Here is an 18,152-nt window from a genome sequence, read left to right as displayed (position 1 = left end):
CGACCCCTGGGTCACGTCCTCCCGCGGTCCTGGAACGCCCTCCCTCCTCACCTCCGCCAAACTGATTCTCTTTCCCTCTTCAAAACCTTACTTAAAAATCACCTCCTCCAAGAGGCCTTCCCAGACTGAGCTCCTCTTCCCCCTCTACTCCCTCTGCCATCCCCCCTTTACCTCTCCGCAGCTAAAGCCTCATTTTCCCCTTTTCCCTCTGCTCCTCCACCTCTCCCTTCCCATCCCCACAGCACTGTACTCGTCCGCTCAACTGTATATATTTTCGTTACCCTATTTATTTTGTTAATGAATTGTACATCGCCTTGATTCTATTTAGTCGCCATTGTTTTTACGAGATGTTCTTCCCCTTGACGCTGTTTAGTGCCATTGTTCTTGTCTGTCCGTCTCCCCCGATTAGACTGTAAGCCCATCAAACGGCAGGGACTGTCTCTATCTGTTGCCGACCTGTTCATCCCAAGCGCTTAGTACAGTGCTCTGCACATAGTAAGCGCTCAATAAATACTATTGAATGAATTGAATGAAAAGTGACTGGAACATAGTAAACGGTTAACAAATAACATAAAAAAATTCTGTTGAATTGTATTCTTCCAAGTGCTTAGTACAGTGCTCTGAACAGACTAAGCACTCAATAAAGACAAGCAGCATGGCCTAGTGGCTAGAGCATGGGCCTGAGAGTCAGAGGACCTGGGGAGTCAGAGGACCTGGGTCCTAGTCCCAGCCCCATCACTTGTCTGCTGGGTGACCTTGGGCAAGTCAGTTAACTTCCTTGTGCTTCAGTTACCGCACATGTAAAATGGGGATTAAGACTGTGAGCCCCATATGGGACGTGGACTGTGTCCAACCTGATTAGTTTGTATCTACTGCAGCGCTTAGTACAGTGTCTGCCACATAGTAAGCACTTAGATAGCATAAAAGAATACCACTGATTGAATTGGAGGGGATTGTAAAATATTATAGTGATAAATGGATCAAGACCTGTAGCTCTTATGCATATATCAATTTACGTATGTCTTCAATTATTCTTCAAATGCCCATACCACATTCTGCACCCAGTAAGTACCCAATTACCACTGAATAATTCATTTATTATTTTTCCCCAAATACTCTTGCTATTATCAGCTGGATGATGGTATTTGTTAAGCATTTACTATGTGTCAAGTACTGTTCCAAGCACTGGGGTAGATAGAAGCTAATCAGGTTGGACACAGTCTCTGTCCCATACGGGGAGTCACTGTCTTAATCCCCATTTTACAGATGAGGTAACTGAGGCCCAGAGAAGTGAAGTGACTTGCCCAAGGTCACACAGCAAAATGGTGGAGCCAGAATTAGAACTCAGGTCCTCTGACTCCCAGAACCTCGCTCTTTCCACTAAGCCATGCCACTTCTCCAGCTCCCTCGCCTGTGCCCCTTCTTCCCATATCTGCCTGTCTACCTTTATCAGTTTCTTGAAGACAGGGAATGTGACTTCTGTTTTTACCACCCTGTCCTAATTCTGGGCTCTCTACACAGCAAACCCTCAATAAACACTATTGCATGATTCACCAAGCATTTTCCAGATTGCTCTCTTTTCCCATAGTTCTTTAGAATTCATAGAGTGCTTGTTTCTGCTCCGTTCTGACAAAGTATACAAACAATGAAGAAACTAAAACATAACTACAAAAGATGCTCACCCCTGGGGCGAGCAAAAACTAAGTGTCCCTTGCACAGTTTGTCATAACAGAAAAATGGCAGCAACCATCAACATAGCTTTCCAAAAATGGCTCATTTCAGGAATTTTCACATGAAAATGGGATTTTTCAGTATTTTCCTTTTTTCAAAGACAACCCTCTACCACCAGTTCAGCCCAGTTATTGTCAGTGAGGCCTGACAGGCCTAGAGTTAAAAGTCTAGGAAGTCAGGGGATGTCATATTGTTAAAAGGTAAACATTTATTCAGGCTTCCCCTCCCCCCGTCCTCTCCAGCCCTCCTTCCTTTCTTTGAGCCCCGGATCAGCTGTTTTTGTAATTAATTGTTCAGGAAACAAGCTCCCTGCTGGCTAGCAGCTTAACACCCTGACGGCACCTTGAACCTCTTTGGCCCTAACACATCTCCCAGGGAAAGCTCCGTTTGGGGAAGAGGAATCTGAAATAGAATCAGCCTTAAACTTTGTGGATTCGGTGTCTTTAAATTCAGACACTCAGGTGGGCAAGCACTTTCACACGGAAATGGAGATCCTGGAAGATTGAGCTAACACCACATATCTAGTGTTTAGCTTGAAAGACAGCTCTCCCTAAGAATGTTTAATCAGACGCATACCCAGACCCACTGAGCCCTGACAGTTTACTGGGTGGGTCTTTGGAGATGTCCAATTGAATTAAGTGGAATGCTTTCATACAGAACCCACATTTTTCTTTTATAATAATATAAATAATAAAAATAATTATAACTTTTGTGCCAAACACAGCACTAAGCAATGATATATGCAATCTCTTTTCTTTTTCACCTCTTGGTATTCCATCATCTTTTCAAACATTTATCCATATATTAGGTCAATGAGATAATGACCTCTGGACTACAAGCTCTTTGTGCTCAGGGAACATGTCTACCAACTCTGTAACCTATCAAGAGCTTAAGTCAATGCTCTGCCAGTAAACCCTCAGTAAATACCAGTGATTGCTTGATTATGTTAAATACAGAAGGACCAGATCATTTTGGGTGCATTTGTCTTTTATATTTGAAAAATATGTCACCATCTGTGAAGTTCACCAGTGGATGCACATGTGGTCAAACAGGCCAGCGTGTGCCAGGCAGTCCCATCCCACTGGACACACACAAAGGCAGCTCAACAAAAGGCAATTTGCGGCAACTCCCAGATTCTTTCTCTTTGCTCTAACTCCAACTCTCATATGTGGACTTTCAATCAAGGACCCAGCAAGCAGCACAATAGCAGTAAGCAGAATGTGCACCACCCCCCACTCCAGTCCCACTGCCCGCAGACAAGGCCATCAATCTGAATCCCAACGATTTTTTGATGCCCAGACCCGGAATCCACCAGCTCTTGAAATGCCCAATTGCATCTGTGCCCTACACCGTCCAAAACCCCAAAGGCTGGAGAAAGGCGAACATCCGAGAGAGGGCCCTGGGCCCATCGTTGCCAGCTGACTTTGCAGAATGTACCACTTCAGATTACAGGCTTGGAGAGTTTATTTTTAAAAACATAATTATAGCAAGAGACGGGCCATAGTGAGGCGGCCTGGGGAACAGGATATTCCAAGGGCTGCTCAGACTGCTTTCAACTCTGTAATCTTGTCTGCCTCAAGAATCAAAATCTGAGCCCTTTCCCTGCTACCAAGGTCAGAGGGATGTCCAAGGGCCTCCCAGCCACAAATGGCCTAGCCAGCTTAAGGAGATTTGATCTCTCTCCTCTCCACTTTTCAGGCTGCAGTCACTTCAAACTCAGAAAGTCATTAAGAGGTCCCTGCTTCACTTTAAAGTTTCACTGACCTTCTCCACTGTTTGTTTTCCCCTAAAGCCCACCTGTCAGCCAGAAAACCCAGCAGTCATGGGACCCAAACGGCCCAGCAAAAATAGCATAAAGCAGATCTTGTGTACACTCCGCACAAGGGCTATTTAAAGACTCTCCTTAACTGGCTTTAGTTTTCCCTTAAACAACTGTGGGATCTAATCCTGAGTGCAATCTGAAGAGGAAGCTTAATGAAAGTGTGTTTATTCTTCCCAAGTCTCCCACAGAGCTGCTCTAATACCCATTTAGTCAGTCAATTGTATTTACTGAGTGCTTACTGTGTGCAGAGTACTGTACTAAGCACTTGGGAGAGTACAATATAAAAATAAACAGACACATTCCCTGCCTACAATGAGCCTACAGTCTAGAGGGAGAGATAGACGAATATAAATTACAGATATATACATAAGTGCTGTGGGGATGGGAGGAGGAATGAATAAAGGGAGCAAGTTGGAGTGATGCAGAAGGAAGTGGCAGAAGAAGAAAGGAGGGCTTACTCCGGGAAGGCCTCTTGGAGGAGATGTGCCTTCAATAAGGCTTTAAATGAGAGGAAAGTAGTGTCTGTCAGATATGAGGAGGGAGGGCATTCCAGGCCAGAGGCAGGACGTGGGTGACGGGTCGGTGGTGAGATAGACGGAGATAGTGGTACAGTGAAAAAGTTAGCATTAGAAGAGCAAAGTGGGTGGGCTGGGCTGCAGTAGGAGAGTAGCTAGATGAGGTAGGAGGAGCAAGGAGATGGGTTGCTCACTGCTATAGAAGAAATTGTGAAATTCTAAAGATGTAGGATCTGAGAGCTAGAAATTTACCCCACTTTATTTCTGGGCCTTTCACTTCTTCTGAAGGAAGAAGTCCCCTCTACCCTTGGCACAAAGTTTACACCTACTTATTAGGGGCAGTCTGAGCCCCTTTAATCTGCTCTCCAATTATGCAGAGATCACTGGAATTCAGAAAACAGAGAGAGCCCACAATTGCTCATGCAATTACAACTGGATGGTCTGGAAATGATTTTGGCAGGTTGCCCACTGAGCAGCCCAAAGCTCTCCCATGGCTCTTAAGGGAGAAACTTTTCATGTTTTGACCATCCCATCCCAGTCTCAAATACTTCACTTCCTGAAGAAGCTATTTGTTTTTTGCATCAGCAAGTCCTCTACAGTCTACTTCACTACGCAATGGCCATTTCCTCTCAGTGAGCCTTGTTTCACCTTTGAACTAAGGAGAGACAGGAAATCCACTCTGGCCCCGATATAGCGGGACAGGAGATGAATTTTCCACAGTAGTCCTTTGCACTGAGGCAGAACGTTCCATGTAAACAGTGGGTACGAGCTGCCGAAAATCCCTGTGTTCTTTCAAGAGGCCACAGAAAAATGCCTCCCTAAAATAAGCCACAAGCTCTGCAGATTTGGGGGTAGCATTGGTCCCTAGGAGATGTAGATGCCTGGCTGGAAATATTGGGATCACCTATTTTCCCTAAGTTTTTACGAGGAGAGGGACACCAAACAAAGGAACTGATGTCTCATAAACCTCCTCTGCTCCCTTCAGCTGATCTGCAGAACATCGACCCCTTGCAGTAAAAATCTATCATAGACCTGAATAAAAATATGAAGACATGCAAACTACCTATTTTTTTGTTTTAATGGTATTTGTTTACTATGTGCCAAACACTGCTCTAAGTCAGGGGGTAGATAGAGGTTAGTCAGTTTGGACACAGTGCCTGTCCCACATGGGGCTCATGGCTCACAGTCTAAATAGGAGGGAGAACTGGTATTTAGTCCCCATTTTACATATGAGGAAACTGTGTCAGAGAGAAGCACAGCGACTTGCCCAGGGCCACATAGCAGGAAGGTGGTAGGATGGGATTAGAATCACAGTACTGGACACCTAGGCCTGTGCTCTTTCCCCTAGGCCACGTACCCAGTGCATTAATCCACTGTACTGAGTAAATTCCCTTCTGGTGGGTGTGGTGGTATCTGTGATTTCCCCTTCTCAGTCCACTATCTTCAGTCCGACTAAATACCTATATTTTAATTGCACATTAGAACACCAGTATTGATATTCTAAATGATACACTTGCCGTAGGCAGGGAACCTGTCTACCACCTCTGTTATATTGTACTCTTCCAAATGCTTAGTACAATGCTCTGCACAAAGTGAGCCACTCGATAAACACAATTGGCTTGATTGATTACTGAGTTTATTAGCACTCTTAGAAATGTTGTCAGGTTCTAAAGACGTGGCATGCAGGGCTCTTTGTACAATAAATGCCATGACAATTTTACTCATGTGTAGGGATGAGTATCAATCAATTGCACCAAGTATTTTGTATGAGTGGCCCTCAGTTTATAACATTAGATAAGTAAGCTGCCAGCTCAAATAATTGTCTTTGGCTGACCTGTGGCAATAAGCGTTCAGTACACCGATTTGCACACAGTAAGTGCTCATAAATATGGTTGAAAAAAAACAGGCTAGGTGGGAGAAAAGAATTGCTTCATGGGCAACTGATTTTCAATGGATGCTCTCATATTGTCCAAGAGAGGTTTTTGCAACTCTTCTCACGTGAGGACCCCATCTGTTGCATGGTCTAGGGGAAAAAACAGGTCTAGGTGTCAGAGGACGTGGGTTCTAATCCTACCTTTGTCACTTGCCTGCTGCGTGACCTGGGGCTAGTCACTTAACTTCTCTGTGCCTCAGTTTCTTCATCTGTAAAAGGGGATTCAATAGCTGTTCTCCCTCCCACTTAGATGGTAAGGCCCATGTGGGACAGAAGCTGTGTTCAACCTGATGATCTCATATCTACCCCAGCACTTAGTACAGTGCGTGTCACGTAGTAAGCGTTTAACAAATAACGTCATCATCATCATCTGTCCCCAAGAGCATGTTTTGGGTGGCGGGACATTCGCAAAAGAGGTAGTGAGGTCTTTCAGAAAGAGTGCATGTCTGGAAACTGGGGGATAGAATCAAGTTCTCCCTGTCCTCCCTCTATTCCTGTTCCTCCTCCTATTTAGACTGTGAGCCCTATGTGAGACAAGGACTGTGTCCGACCTGATTATGCCCCAGAACTCAGAGCGGTGCTTGCCACATTGTAAGGGTTTAAATACTACAATAATAATAGTAATAATAATAATAACAATGATAATTTGAGCCCCAGTTCTGTCATCAGCCTGTTCTGTGACCTTGGGCAAATCACTTAAACTCTCTGAGCTTCACCTTCCTCATCTATAATGGGGATAACAATACCTGCCTCTCCCTACCTCAAAGGGTTTTTATAACCTAAAATGAGATCATTGCTATGAAAGTGCTTTGGAAAAGGAAAAATGCCATATAATTCAACTTATAATTATTGTGATGCCTTCAGTTGCTAATATATCTTCCCTTAGAGATATGTGACTCTTCTAAATCCCATAGCCCAAGAAGCAGCATTTGGCTTTCTGTTTGCAAAGAGCACTCTTCCACTAGGCCAGTTACTAAAACATGGTCCAACTGATTTGTATTATATGATGTAAAAGAGACTGGGGGCGTGGATGACTCTGGGTTTTTCTCCCACTATCGATCAGGTGAGAAGAGGACTATTCCAAAGGATTTTTTTTATACTGATAAAAACAACCCTGATAGCACACCACCTCATTGTTGCCCACCTTCCTCTGGGCAACTTTTTAGCCCTGAGGCACAAACCAGCAATCCCAAGCTCCCACTCCTTCCCGGCCCACAAGCACCCACAACTCCCAGGGATTCTTTTTACGGTGGCTGCCTCATCAGCAGGGTGGAAGGAAGTTTTGATGGGGGCAGAGACCCAGCCCTCTACCTCTAGCTTATTTCCCCCTTCCCTACTCTACCCTCAGCTTTACATGGCAAATGTGGTATTCACAAGGTGTTCTACAGTTAACTCTCTGCCACCAATCTCATTTTACATCGCCAAGCTCAAGAGACTGTGAAGGACCTTTCTCTAAGAGGCACTTGGTTAGAAAACAGCCTGCCATGGCAGAGCACGGGAGGATGGAAGGAAGGGAGAGAGAGAGAGTGAAGGAGGGAGGCAGAGAGGAAGGGAGAAGGGAGGAGGGGAGGGAGGGAGCTGAATGATTCAGACAGGAGAGTCTGCCTCTCCTGACAGCATCATCAGGCAGAATAACAACCTACTATTGTCTTGGAAACAATCAACGCCCCAACTTCTTAGAGGAATAGATTAATTCCTAGCAAACATGTGACGCCTTACTCCCTCACCTGGAAACAGTTGCTTCTTTCTTCATCGACACCCACTCCATAGTCCCAAGACTTTATATGATCAGGCCTCTACTGTCAGGGATTTGAATATTAAATTGCCCTCATCGTGGGTTGCTTCCCTTCCCATAGTCAGAGAAGACGGACATATACACACAGAGAGAGGGATATGTGTATTGCCTCCCAGCACTTAGTAGAGTGATCTGGCCACAGTAATTGCTTAATAAATACTATCACTACTACTAGAGAGAGCATGGTCCAAGAGCAAAATAAAGTTATGCCCTCTCTCTAATTTCAGAGAGTGAAAGCCAGGGCTAGTGCTGGCTGCAAAAGACCAGGCTGGCTACAATCTGAGAGCCCAGGGTTACTTCAAAGGGCTTGAAATTGTTCAACATTGAGCTGAATCGATCCCCAGCACTGCTTATTCCCTGGCTTTGCTTTAATCCTGATAAGACTAAAAGATGATAACCTCACAGACCTTTAATGAGGATGGAGGAAGGGGGAGGAAAAAGAGTCATAAGCCAGCATCAGGAAACACTGATCCCAAATCCCAGTGCAGTCCAGGGGCCTTCTACAAGGTATCATCTCTAACATTACACAGGCAACCGGCTCCAATAGGGTTTGTATGGTTCAGTCACTTCCCCTAAATTCTAAATTTTCTGCCAAGAAATTCATCCAATGTTCCATCTTTTCTCTTCTAGAGGGTGTGGGGGAGGGAGAGAGGGAGAGAGAGAGAGGAGAGAGAAATTACCATTCAGAAGTCCCTTGGCCTTCCATCCAATAAATTTTTATTTCCCCTAGAGAGTAAGCTGCTGCGAGCAGGGAACACATCACTGTCTTATTCGTCCTAATCACCCAGTATAGTGCACTGTTCAGTATTCACTGAACACTCACTGTGAGCAGAGCACTGTACTAAATGTTGGGAGAGTACAGTACAACAGAATCGCTAGATATGGGATAGCCCACAGTGAATTCACAATCTCCGACTGCTATACTCCAACAACAACATTTAGGGAAGGTTCTGGCTAAAATGCAGAATGGAATAATAAATTTTCTCTTTCAGAAAATGGTAAACAATCCCTTATGAAAAATCTATTTAAAACAACTCAGATTCCCCTGCACTAAAGCACTAAAGGACTGAGCTGAGACCCATCTTGGGTTCTTTGAAGAACCACCTGTGGTTCTTAGGTCACTAAATGTAACACCCCACACTTGGAAATGGCTGGAAAGTGAAGAGATTAATGCACATTTTGCTGGATGTTTGTGAGGGGAGGAGAGGAGGAAGAAACAGGGTGGAGGGGAGGTATTTCTGTCCCAGATAATTACAGAGACTACAAAAGTCAGACTCAGAACTCGGAGCACCCCCAGAAGTATATGAGTACTCTTGCAGAGCAAGAGGGTGAGAAAGGAAACTTGAGGATGGGAAAAATGATGGTGGCTGGTCCCCAGAGTGTCATGTGAGGAATCAGAGAAGTCTGCAGGAAAAGGCAGTTAGAGTCTCAAATTGGGGCCAGCAAGCTGAACGAAAGAAGGACAACTCTACTCTGGGGAATGAGACGGGAGAGTCGAGTATCGGGGTTTAAATAAAGTTAGTGGTGGTTTTAATATACTATGAGAGTTTTGCTTAATTCCTTGTGATGGGCTTCAGCAAGAAGAGGAAGAAAGTAGCCAATTATTTGAAAAATTGCTGCCATCAGCTGGACCCTGAACTTCCCAGCCAAAACCTCCTAATGAGAGGATATAAAATTGGCCAAGAACATGCATTTCGACTGCTGACTTTGGAGTATGTTTGTCTCAAAGGCCATCCTTCCTTTTTCCCTTGTGAACCTGGTTGGAAATCCTAAGTGAAAGCACAGGAAGGATATCTGAAATTATTCTACACTGGGGCAACCTCTGCTTGGTGAATAGGTTCCTAACACACACAAAACTTGGCTCAACACATGCTATGGAGGGCAGACGTGGGCTGAAGTTTCTCCAGGCGTCTTGGCATCGGATGCAAAACCGAGAAGAGATGTCAAAGCCTAGAAGAGATCTCTTGTCTGTTCGATTCCTCAGACAGCCACTCCAATCTTCCACAACCTTTGGACTCCAGGGTCTAAATCCTTCCTGCTGTGATCTGAGCCCACAGTGATATTAAAGGCAAATGATGTTTTACTGGCTTGGTGAATCACCAAATGAGCCAATCCTTTGAAGCATCAGACTTCAGATGGAGGAAGACCAGTAGCGGGAGCCTGCAGTACAAACTCCTAGAAATTCAGGTGGTTGTGACTGCAATAAAAATTCTTAGAAAGGTGGGACTCCAATTGTTTCTGGTCTTTGTTTTTGTTTTTTAATGGTGTTTGTTAAGCACTTACTATGTGCCAGCCACCCTACAAAGAACTGGGGTAGATACAAGTTAATCAGGTTGGACACAGTTTATGACTCACTTGGGGCTCACTGTCTTAATCCCCATTTTACAGATGAGGTAACTGAGGCCCAGAAAAGCAAAGCGACTTGCCCATTGACACACAGCAGACAAGTGGCCGAATGGGATTAGAACTCAGGTCCCTCTGACTTCCAGGTTCGTGCTCTATCTGCTAGGCCACTCTGCTTTTTTATGGTATTTGTTAAGCACTTACTACCTATCAAGCACTGTTCTAAGCACTGAGGTAGGTACAGGTCAATTAGGACAAAAATAGTCTCTGTCCTGCATGGGGCTCACAGTCTAAATAGGAAGGAGAACAGGTAATGAATCCCCATTTTAGAGTGGCTGAAAATGAGGCACAGAGAAGTCAAGTGACTTGCCCAAGGTCACACAGCAAGTAATTGACAAGGCTGGGATTAGAGCCCAGGTGCTCTGTCTTGACGGCCTGTACTCTTCCCATTAGGCCATGCTGCTTCTCTGGTTTGACACCGCTGGGATAGTGAGAATCCCCAAAATTGTTTCATTATTGTTCTTTCTGCTTTATACAAGGTAATAATAATTATGATCATCATCTTCATCCATCTATTGAGTGCTTACCGTGTGCAAAGTAGTGTACTAAGAGCTTGGGAGAGTACAACAGAATTGACAAACAAGTTTTCTTCCCGCAGTGAGCTTACAGTTTAGAGTCTGTAAATTATAATTTTTACTATGCACCTACATTGTGCTAAGTGCTTGGGCAGATTCAAAAATTATAAAATACATAGTCCCTGTCCTCTATGGGGTTTAATCTATTCTATCCTTTTTTACATTCAGATTAAGAAACTGCGGTCCACAGGTTAAGTGACTTGCTCATGGTCGCACAGTAAGTCGGTCACAGCACAGGGACCCAAGTCTCCTGACTCCCAGTTCCAAGTTGTTTCCACTAAGCCACACGGCCTCTGACCCATTGGCCATCTGACTCTTGCTTTGTAGGCCTGTCATCAATTCCCCTCCAACTCCACTTTATTCTTACACTGTGGACCAAGAACTGGGTCTGATTCTCATCCTTGTACTTTTTTTTTAGGACAGAGCTCTGCACTAAGAGGGCAATCACAAAGTATCACTGAATGAATGACAGAAGGATTCCAGCACTCAAGTCCTAATTATGCAAAAAGCAAACTGGGTGGGATAGAAACTGTGTCCCTAATTCCATTCTCATGTGTGTGTACTATCCACTGCAGGCAAGGAGCGCCTTGTAGTCTTGAAGGGAGTTTCCCAAGTCTAGGAAATGGCCAATTCAAATGACAGTCTGGGAAATCACGTGGCTGCCCAGTTTGGTCAGGGAAGGCCTGAGCTGATTGTGATAGAGCAACCCACTGAAGGGAAATGTCCTGAGGAAGTGGAGTGTGAGCAGGAGGGTGATTGCATGACTAGCTGCTGGTCCTGTATGACTACCAGTATAAGGAGCAAGAAATGCTTACAACGTGAAGGAAGCACCCACATTCACTACCCTTGGTGTTCATATGTTAGAAAGCCAAACTGAAAAGAAGGGGCCTTGTTTTAGAAGATTCTATGTTTGACAGACAACACAGGGCTTTTACAGATGGGGAAACAATTCTGAGCAGGTGAATGACAACACATCAATTCAGAACGATTGAATCAATCAAGGTTGTACCATCTCCTACCTCAGCAACTGAATTCTGACCATTAGGCAACGATCACCAGGCCCAACCCCTAAACCAACTTTTGCTCTCTCCAGGGAAGAGAAATCCAATTCTTACCTGGCAGGAAGGGGATGATTCTCTGCTTGGGGTCTTTCTGGCCACCTTCGATGGGAAATTTATCCAGAAGCTGCATCTACAAGTGAAATAGCAGGCATCCTTAAAAGCAGGAACCATCTATACACAAGGCTTCCTCAAGTCTCCCGGCTTCGAACCGATAGGTTATTTCGTGAACCGCTCGCTTCCCAGAGGATTAACCAACCAAACACGATACTGAATAGGGTGGACTCTGGGAGGCCTCTGTAGATCAAAGGTCTACTGGAATAAACTGATGAAAAGGGCCCCACACACTACCCCAGAGCTAGGTCAGGCATCTGAATGTTTTCTTTCTTGGACTGCTAAAATTAGACCCTAGACTTCACTTCAGAAAACGCTTTGTCGGCACGGATTAGATTCTGGGGGCCCGGTTTCTTTCATAAACTGTCTGCTCAGGCGAGCCACTCTTCTTCCCCGGGCGAGCAAGGAAGAAGGCTCTACCTGATTCTGCAGACAGACCACCCAACTTATTAAAACCACTCCAAAGAAACAGACCCAGATGTTATTTTAATTAAAAAAAATAAATCCATTTTGCTGCTAGGAGACCTCCCTCTTCCCCTAGCTTACTAACCCAAAAGCACTAGTGTTTTTCCAGGGACGGACCTGCCGGGTGGAAGAAATTTGGACCTTTCCTCAAAGAGTTTTCTGCTCCACACTGTAACAAGCAGTTGGTGGGAAGATACACAGGAAAGTCAATCGACAGGCAGAGATGGTGAGAGAAAGAAAGACCAATGGAGATGCGGAGAGATGGACAGTCAGAGGATCCAAATATAAGTTGCCCCAGTTTTAAACTGGTTCACAGATTTTAAGGAAAACTTTGATTGTACACTGATGGAGTAGGGAATGACCTTTAGAACTTCCTTTAGAACTTGTGTTGTGCACAAAAATCTCAAGTACATTAAAAGATTGGTGACAGGAAGTTTATTTAAGTGATTTAGAAAAGTCTGGTCAATTCTGAGGTAAAATCTTTGAGTTGGAGAAAAAGTGTTTTGAGGGGAGGTAGAGAATATATATTTGTACATGTATGTATTTCTATATAGAGAGCTACAGATATCTATGTAGAGAGTTTTATATAGATATATATCTATATGTAGCTATGTATCTATACAGAGTTTTATATAGATATATATCTATACTTAGATATATATCTATATAGAGAGTTTTATATAGATATATATCTATATGTAGATATATATGCCCATCAATCATTGTACTTCAGCACCACATCAACAATATAATTCATCATGTTCATTATCAAATGACCGATCAAAAGAGAGAGGTCATAACCAGACAACTAAACAAGAGAGCCTTCCAGCCGAGAGAAAGGAACAACTTCACAGGCAAAGAAGGCATCGCCATTGAGAGTTGGCAGGTAGTAATTGCACTCAGAGAGTTCCTGGGCAAAGTGGAGATGGCACAGTCCATGCAGGGTCAAGACTGGCATCTGAGACCAAATGAGGCAAGGGCTGGGATGAAGTCAGCAGGAAGGAGATGTGTTTAGTCAAATACCTCTGAAAGGGCTAAAAAGAAATGGAGACTAAGATGCCTCCGGAGAGTCTTGGGGGCTTGAGCATGTGGGTTAGGATTTTCTGTTTGTATCTGGATTTATATTTAATTCTCTTTTTGCTTTATTCCATCTTTAGCACCTATACATACACAAATTGATGTCGATTACTTTTTTTTTATTCTATTGAACCTGCCATACCCCTGGTATCAACAGCTGTAAAACTGTTTTCTCTGGTAACACTAAATGTAAATAATTTGTGCTTACAGCTATCCCCATTAGAAGGTAAGCTTCTTGAGGTTAGTGACTTGGGCCTTTAGATTTGTTGCTATTTCCAGGCATGCTGTCCACTCAGTTCTACATTCGATTCTCACATGACATGAGTTTCATTTTGGATAGAATGCTTTTGGGGAATTAGGGGACTTTTTTTTTTTTCCAGCAATGCATGTCTATAGCGTAGAAAGTGATGCAATGTCAAGAGAAATGTTTGTTTGCCTACATGTGGCATCAGTTAGGCACGTGCACGATAATGTGAGTTTCTTAGCATGGGGCTTGTCAAGAACAAACGTAGTGGAGAAGTGAGTGCAGAGTGATTGTGTGTTCTCTCAAAGCTTGTTGTTGGTTTCTTCTCTTCCCTAATTTCCTAAGCCAGTCTTTCAGTTCTTAGTAAGGTCATTAAAACTCTAAATATTAATCTTGCACACCTCTTCTATTTCTAGATAAATCAATTCTTATTGGCTCACACTGCAGGAAAAAAGTAAAGTGAGCAGAGAACGGTGATGAGCATTAGTGGAGAAGGATCTACAGTGATCCTGGCGTGTGTGTAACATTAAGAATTATTGTGGTATCTGTACAGCACTTTTACTGTACTAAGTGCCGGGGTAGATACGAGATCAACAGGTTGAATCCAGGCCCTGTCCCACACAGGGTTCACTGACTAAGGGGGAAGGAGACCAGGTATTGAATCCCCATTTCACAGATGAAGAAACTGAGGCACAGAGAAGTTAAGTGCCTGGGAAGGGCAGATTTGGACCAGCTCTGGGCCAGGAATTACAGCCTGGTCATCTTAATCTAAAAGACTGCTGGATATTTGGGGCAAATCAGAAGGCAGAAACAGAATACAGGACTCCAGTTCATCTTCCTCAGAGTTCTGGAATACATCCACTCAAGACAGGAGCCCAAACTCTAGAGGAGGAGTATGGCTTAGTGGAGCGAGCGCGGGACTGGGTCAGAAGGCCCTGGGTTCTAATCATGAGCTCCTCCATCTGTCTATTGTGTGATCTTGGGTAAGTCACTTTACTTCTCTATGTCTCAGTTACCCCATCTGTAAAACGGGGATTAGAACTGTGAGCCCCATGTGGGTGGATTGAGTCCAAGATGATTAGCTAGTAGTCACCCCAGCGCTTACTACAGTCCTTGGCACAGAGTAAGCGCTTTAGCTAATACCATAAAAAAACTCTGCTCAATTAAGAAGATAATGATCATTATTTACATGAAGTTTCAGGTCACAAAAACCATCGTGGAGATCCAGGGATTTTGTGGTCTGATGACAACGGCTCAACACACCCCACTTCATCTTGATCTGAGCTGCCATTCCTCCAGAGAAGAGCCAAGCCCTGCACACCGAAAGCAGCGGCTCCCTTGGAAAAAGATGGCGAAGATTCAAACAGCCAGAAAGAGAACAGTTCTCTTTTCCCACTGGTGACACTGAAACAGGAGATGCTGAGGTTCAAAATGAAAATGTCCAAAAGACAGCCGGAAGATGGATTTTTCACTCTAAGACCTGAAAGTGTAGCTACTCAGGAGCCCTTCCCAGTTTTCACCAGTTACCATTTCCAACCGTCCCTTCTAACCCCTCTGGTGAAAGATTTTCCTCTCTAGCCAATGAACACATCTTAAACTTATTCCTGCCAAAATAAATGAGGAGCATAGCCTAGTGGAAAGAGTATGGGCCTGGAAGTCACAGGACTTGGCTTCTAATCCCTGTTCTGCCACATGCCTGCTGTTTGACCTTGAAAAAGTCACTTAACCTCTCTGTGCCTCAGTTACCTTATCTGCAAAATGGGGTTTCAATATCTTTTCTCCTCCTACTTAGGCTGTGAGCCCTGTGTAGGATAGAGTCTGTGTCTGACCTGATTATTTTGTATCTTTCCCAGTACTTAATGAAGCAACATGGCCAACTGGATACAGCATGGGCCTGTGAGTCAGAAGGGCATCTGTTCTAATCCCAGCTCCACCACTTGTCCTCTGTGTGACCTTGGGGAAGTCATTTCACTTCTCTGCACCTCAGTTCCCTCATCTGTAAAATGGGGATTTGGAGCATGAGTCCCATGTGGGAGAGGAACTATGACCAATCCAGTTATCTTCTATCTACCCCCGTGCTTAGTACAGTTTTTGACACGTAGTAAGTGCTCAACAAATACCACAATTATTATAATCAAACACACATGAGTCCATGTCATTTATTCCAACCCTACTTCTATCCACAGGAGCTCAAGGTGGGCAGAGTTTGGCTTGACCACGGCTTTGTGGTCTGCAGGTCCCTGCCACACTGAGCTTCCTGTCAGACAAAACGTGCCACCATAAAGTGCTGAGAAGCTGGTGGCTGTTGTTAACCCAGGGTGGCCCTGCCTGGAGCAGTGAGAGGATTAGGACTACCCCCTCCAACCAAAATGAATATCTTTTTCTGTTTTTGCTCAATCATCTTAAATTAACCTAATTTTGTACTATATATTTATAGCATAATTAGTTATGTATCTTTCCCCAGCTATCAGTACTCCCCAGCACTGGGAATTCACATTGGAACTGCTTCCTTCCGTATTCCTGTATTCCTTCTGTATTCCTTTTGGTGCGTAGTAGTGCTTTGAAGTTGAAGAGCTCTAAATAAATGTTATTATCGATGGACTGATTTTAAACTCTAAGACACCTCCAGCTGACTTGCCTGCCATTTTCCCCTCTACTCCACAGATATCTTGCGATGAATTCTGCTGAACCTAGTTATCAAAACTAAACTCCATGTCACCCAATCCTAGAGGCATTTCTAAAATAACAGAGACCCAAATGTTTGTGTCTGCGTTTTCCTTAATCCCCACCACCCAGCTGGTAGGTTGGAAGAGAAATATTTCTAACCAGCTGCTCAGACAACATTTTTCTACCCCACGAGATGGCTTTCAAAGAAATAATCTCTCCCAGGCCCAGCTAACTTGAAAATAAAATAAAGACTATCCAGATGAGTTTATTTTATGCAGTGTGTGTGTGTTTGTGTGTGTGAGAAACACGACAGTTTCAGCATCTCAACCCCATATTATGACCAGCTGAAGTCTACAAGGCAGTCAAAGCAACGGCTCAAAATTTTGGAATGAACGCCTGTGCGAAAGAAATAAAAATCTCTCCATTTTCCCACTGGGAACAACAGGGAGACAACCTGATGAGTAAACAGACCATTGCTTTTAGGGTGATTTGGTAACTTGGTTGCTGCCCAATAAAAAGAATGAGAAGGGGCCAGTTATCAAAAGAAAAAAAGATCACATTCGAGGTTTCCTCTCCTTGGTAAAATGGAAGAGTACCACACAGCTGAGGGTGAGCATATGGATTTTGTTACCACCTACAAGTTGAAATTATCAGCAGGTTCAAGAGGGGTTGGGATAAACTAATGGGAGCGTGATGCATAATGAATTACCAGAGGGAACATTAGAAATGCAGCATGAAAAGCTTAGGGACATGCGATGGAATATTCCTAATCATAACAATAATAATAATAATGATGGTATTTGTTAAGCACTTCCTATGTGCCAGACATTGTTCTAAGTGCTGGGGTAGATACAAGTTAATCAGGTTGGACATAGTTCCTGTCCCACATGGGGTTCACAGTCTTAATCCCCATTTTATAGGTGAGGTAACAGAGGCACAGAGAAGCTAAATGACTTGCTGAAGGTCACACAGCAGACAACTGGCATCTTAGAACCCAGGTCCTTCTGACTCTCAAGTCCATGCTCTATCCACTAGGCCATGCTGTTTTTCAGGATGGATGCTTAGGAGGGGTGTTGGGAGTCAGAGGACCTGGGTTCTAATCTCGACTCCACCACTTTGCTGAGTGACCTTGGGGAAGTCACTTCACTTCTCTGTGCCTTAGGTACTTCATCTGTAAATTGGGGAGGAAGACTGTGAGCCCCATGTGGGATAGGGACTATGTCCAACCCTTTTTGCTTGTATCCACCCAATGCTTAGTACAATGTCTGGCACACAGTAAGAGCTTAACAAATAACACAATTGTTACTATTATTAGTAAGTGCTTACTACACATCAACCCCTGGGGTAGAAACAAGATCATCAGTTAGGGCACAGTTTCCATCCCTCAAAGGACCCGCAGTCTAAAGAGGAGAAACGACAGGCATTTTATCCCTGACTTACAGGTGAGGAAATCGAGGCACAGAGAAGTTAAGTGAACTGCCCAAGATCATAGAGCAGGAGAGTGGCAGAGCTGAGCCTAGAACCCAGGTTTCCCAACTCCCAGCCCCTTGTTCTTTCCACTAGGCCAGCTTCCTGAAAGCATCATGTTGCCACTGCCAGTGCCTGAAAACCTGGTCGATGAACCTGTGGTCTAATCCAGGAAAAGGTAATGCTTGTGTAGGGGTTTGGTTTAAAAAGCCAGGAGAAAAAGCCTCACCAGTGAAAATTTTGCTGTCAGTGCATTTTCCTGCAGGAAGATTCTCAAAACTACTCC

At 44.1% G+C, this 18,152-nt stretch overlaps 1 protein-coding gene across 3 annotated transcripts in view; it reads right to left on the bottom strand.

Moving 5' to 3' along the window:
• Window positions 1-18,152, bottom strand: part of SH3PXD2A (SH3 and PX domains 2A) — a 296,155-nt gene that overhangs the window by 191,481 nt on the left and 86,522 nt on the right. For all 3 annotated transcript variants that reach the window (XM_029081354.2, XM_029081356.2, XM_029081355.2), the window contains exon 3: window positions 11,890-11,965. In XM_029081354.2, coding sequence (XP_028937187.1) covers window positions 11,890-11,965 — 76 coding nt within the window. The remainder of the gene's footprint in view (window positions 1-11,889; window positions 11,966-18,152) is intronic.

This window comes from Ornithorhynchus anatinus, chromosome 16 (assembly GCF_004115215.2).
Source record: "Ornithorhynchus anatinus isolate Pmale09 chromosome 16, mOrnAna1.pri.v4, whole genome shotgun sequence".
NCBI classification, from domain to species: domain Eukaryota; kingdom Metazoa; phylum Chordata; class Mammalia; order Monotremata; family Ornithorhynchidae; genus Ornithorhynchus; species Ornithorhynchus anatinus.
The sequence above is the reverse complement of the archived record's forward strand: the minus strand, read 5'-3'. Positions and strand labels throughout refer to the sequence as shown.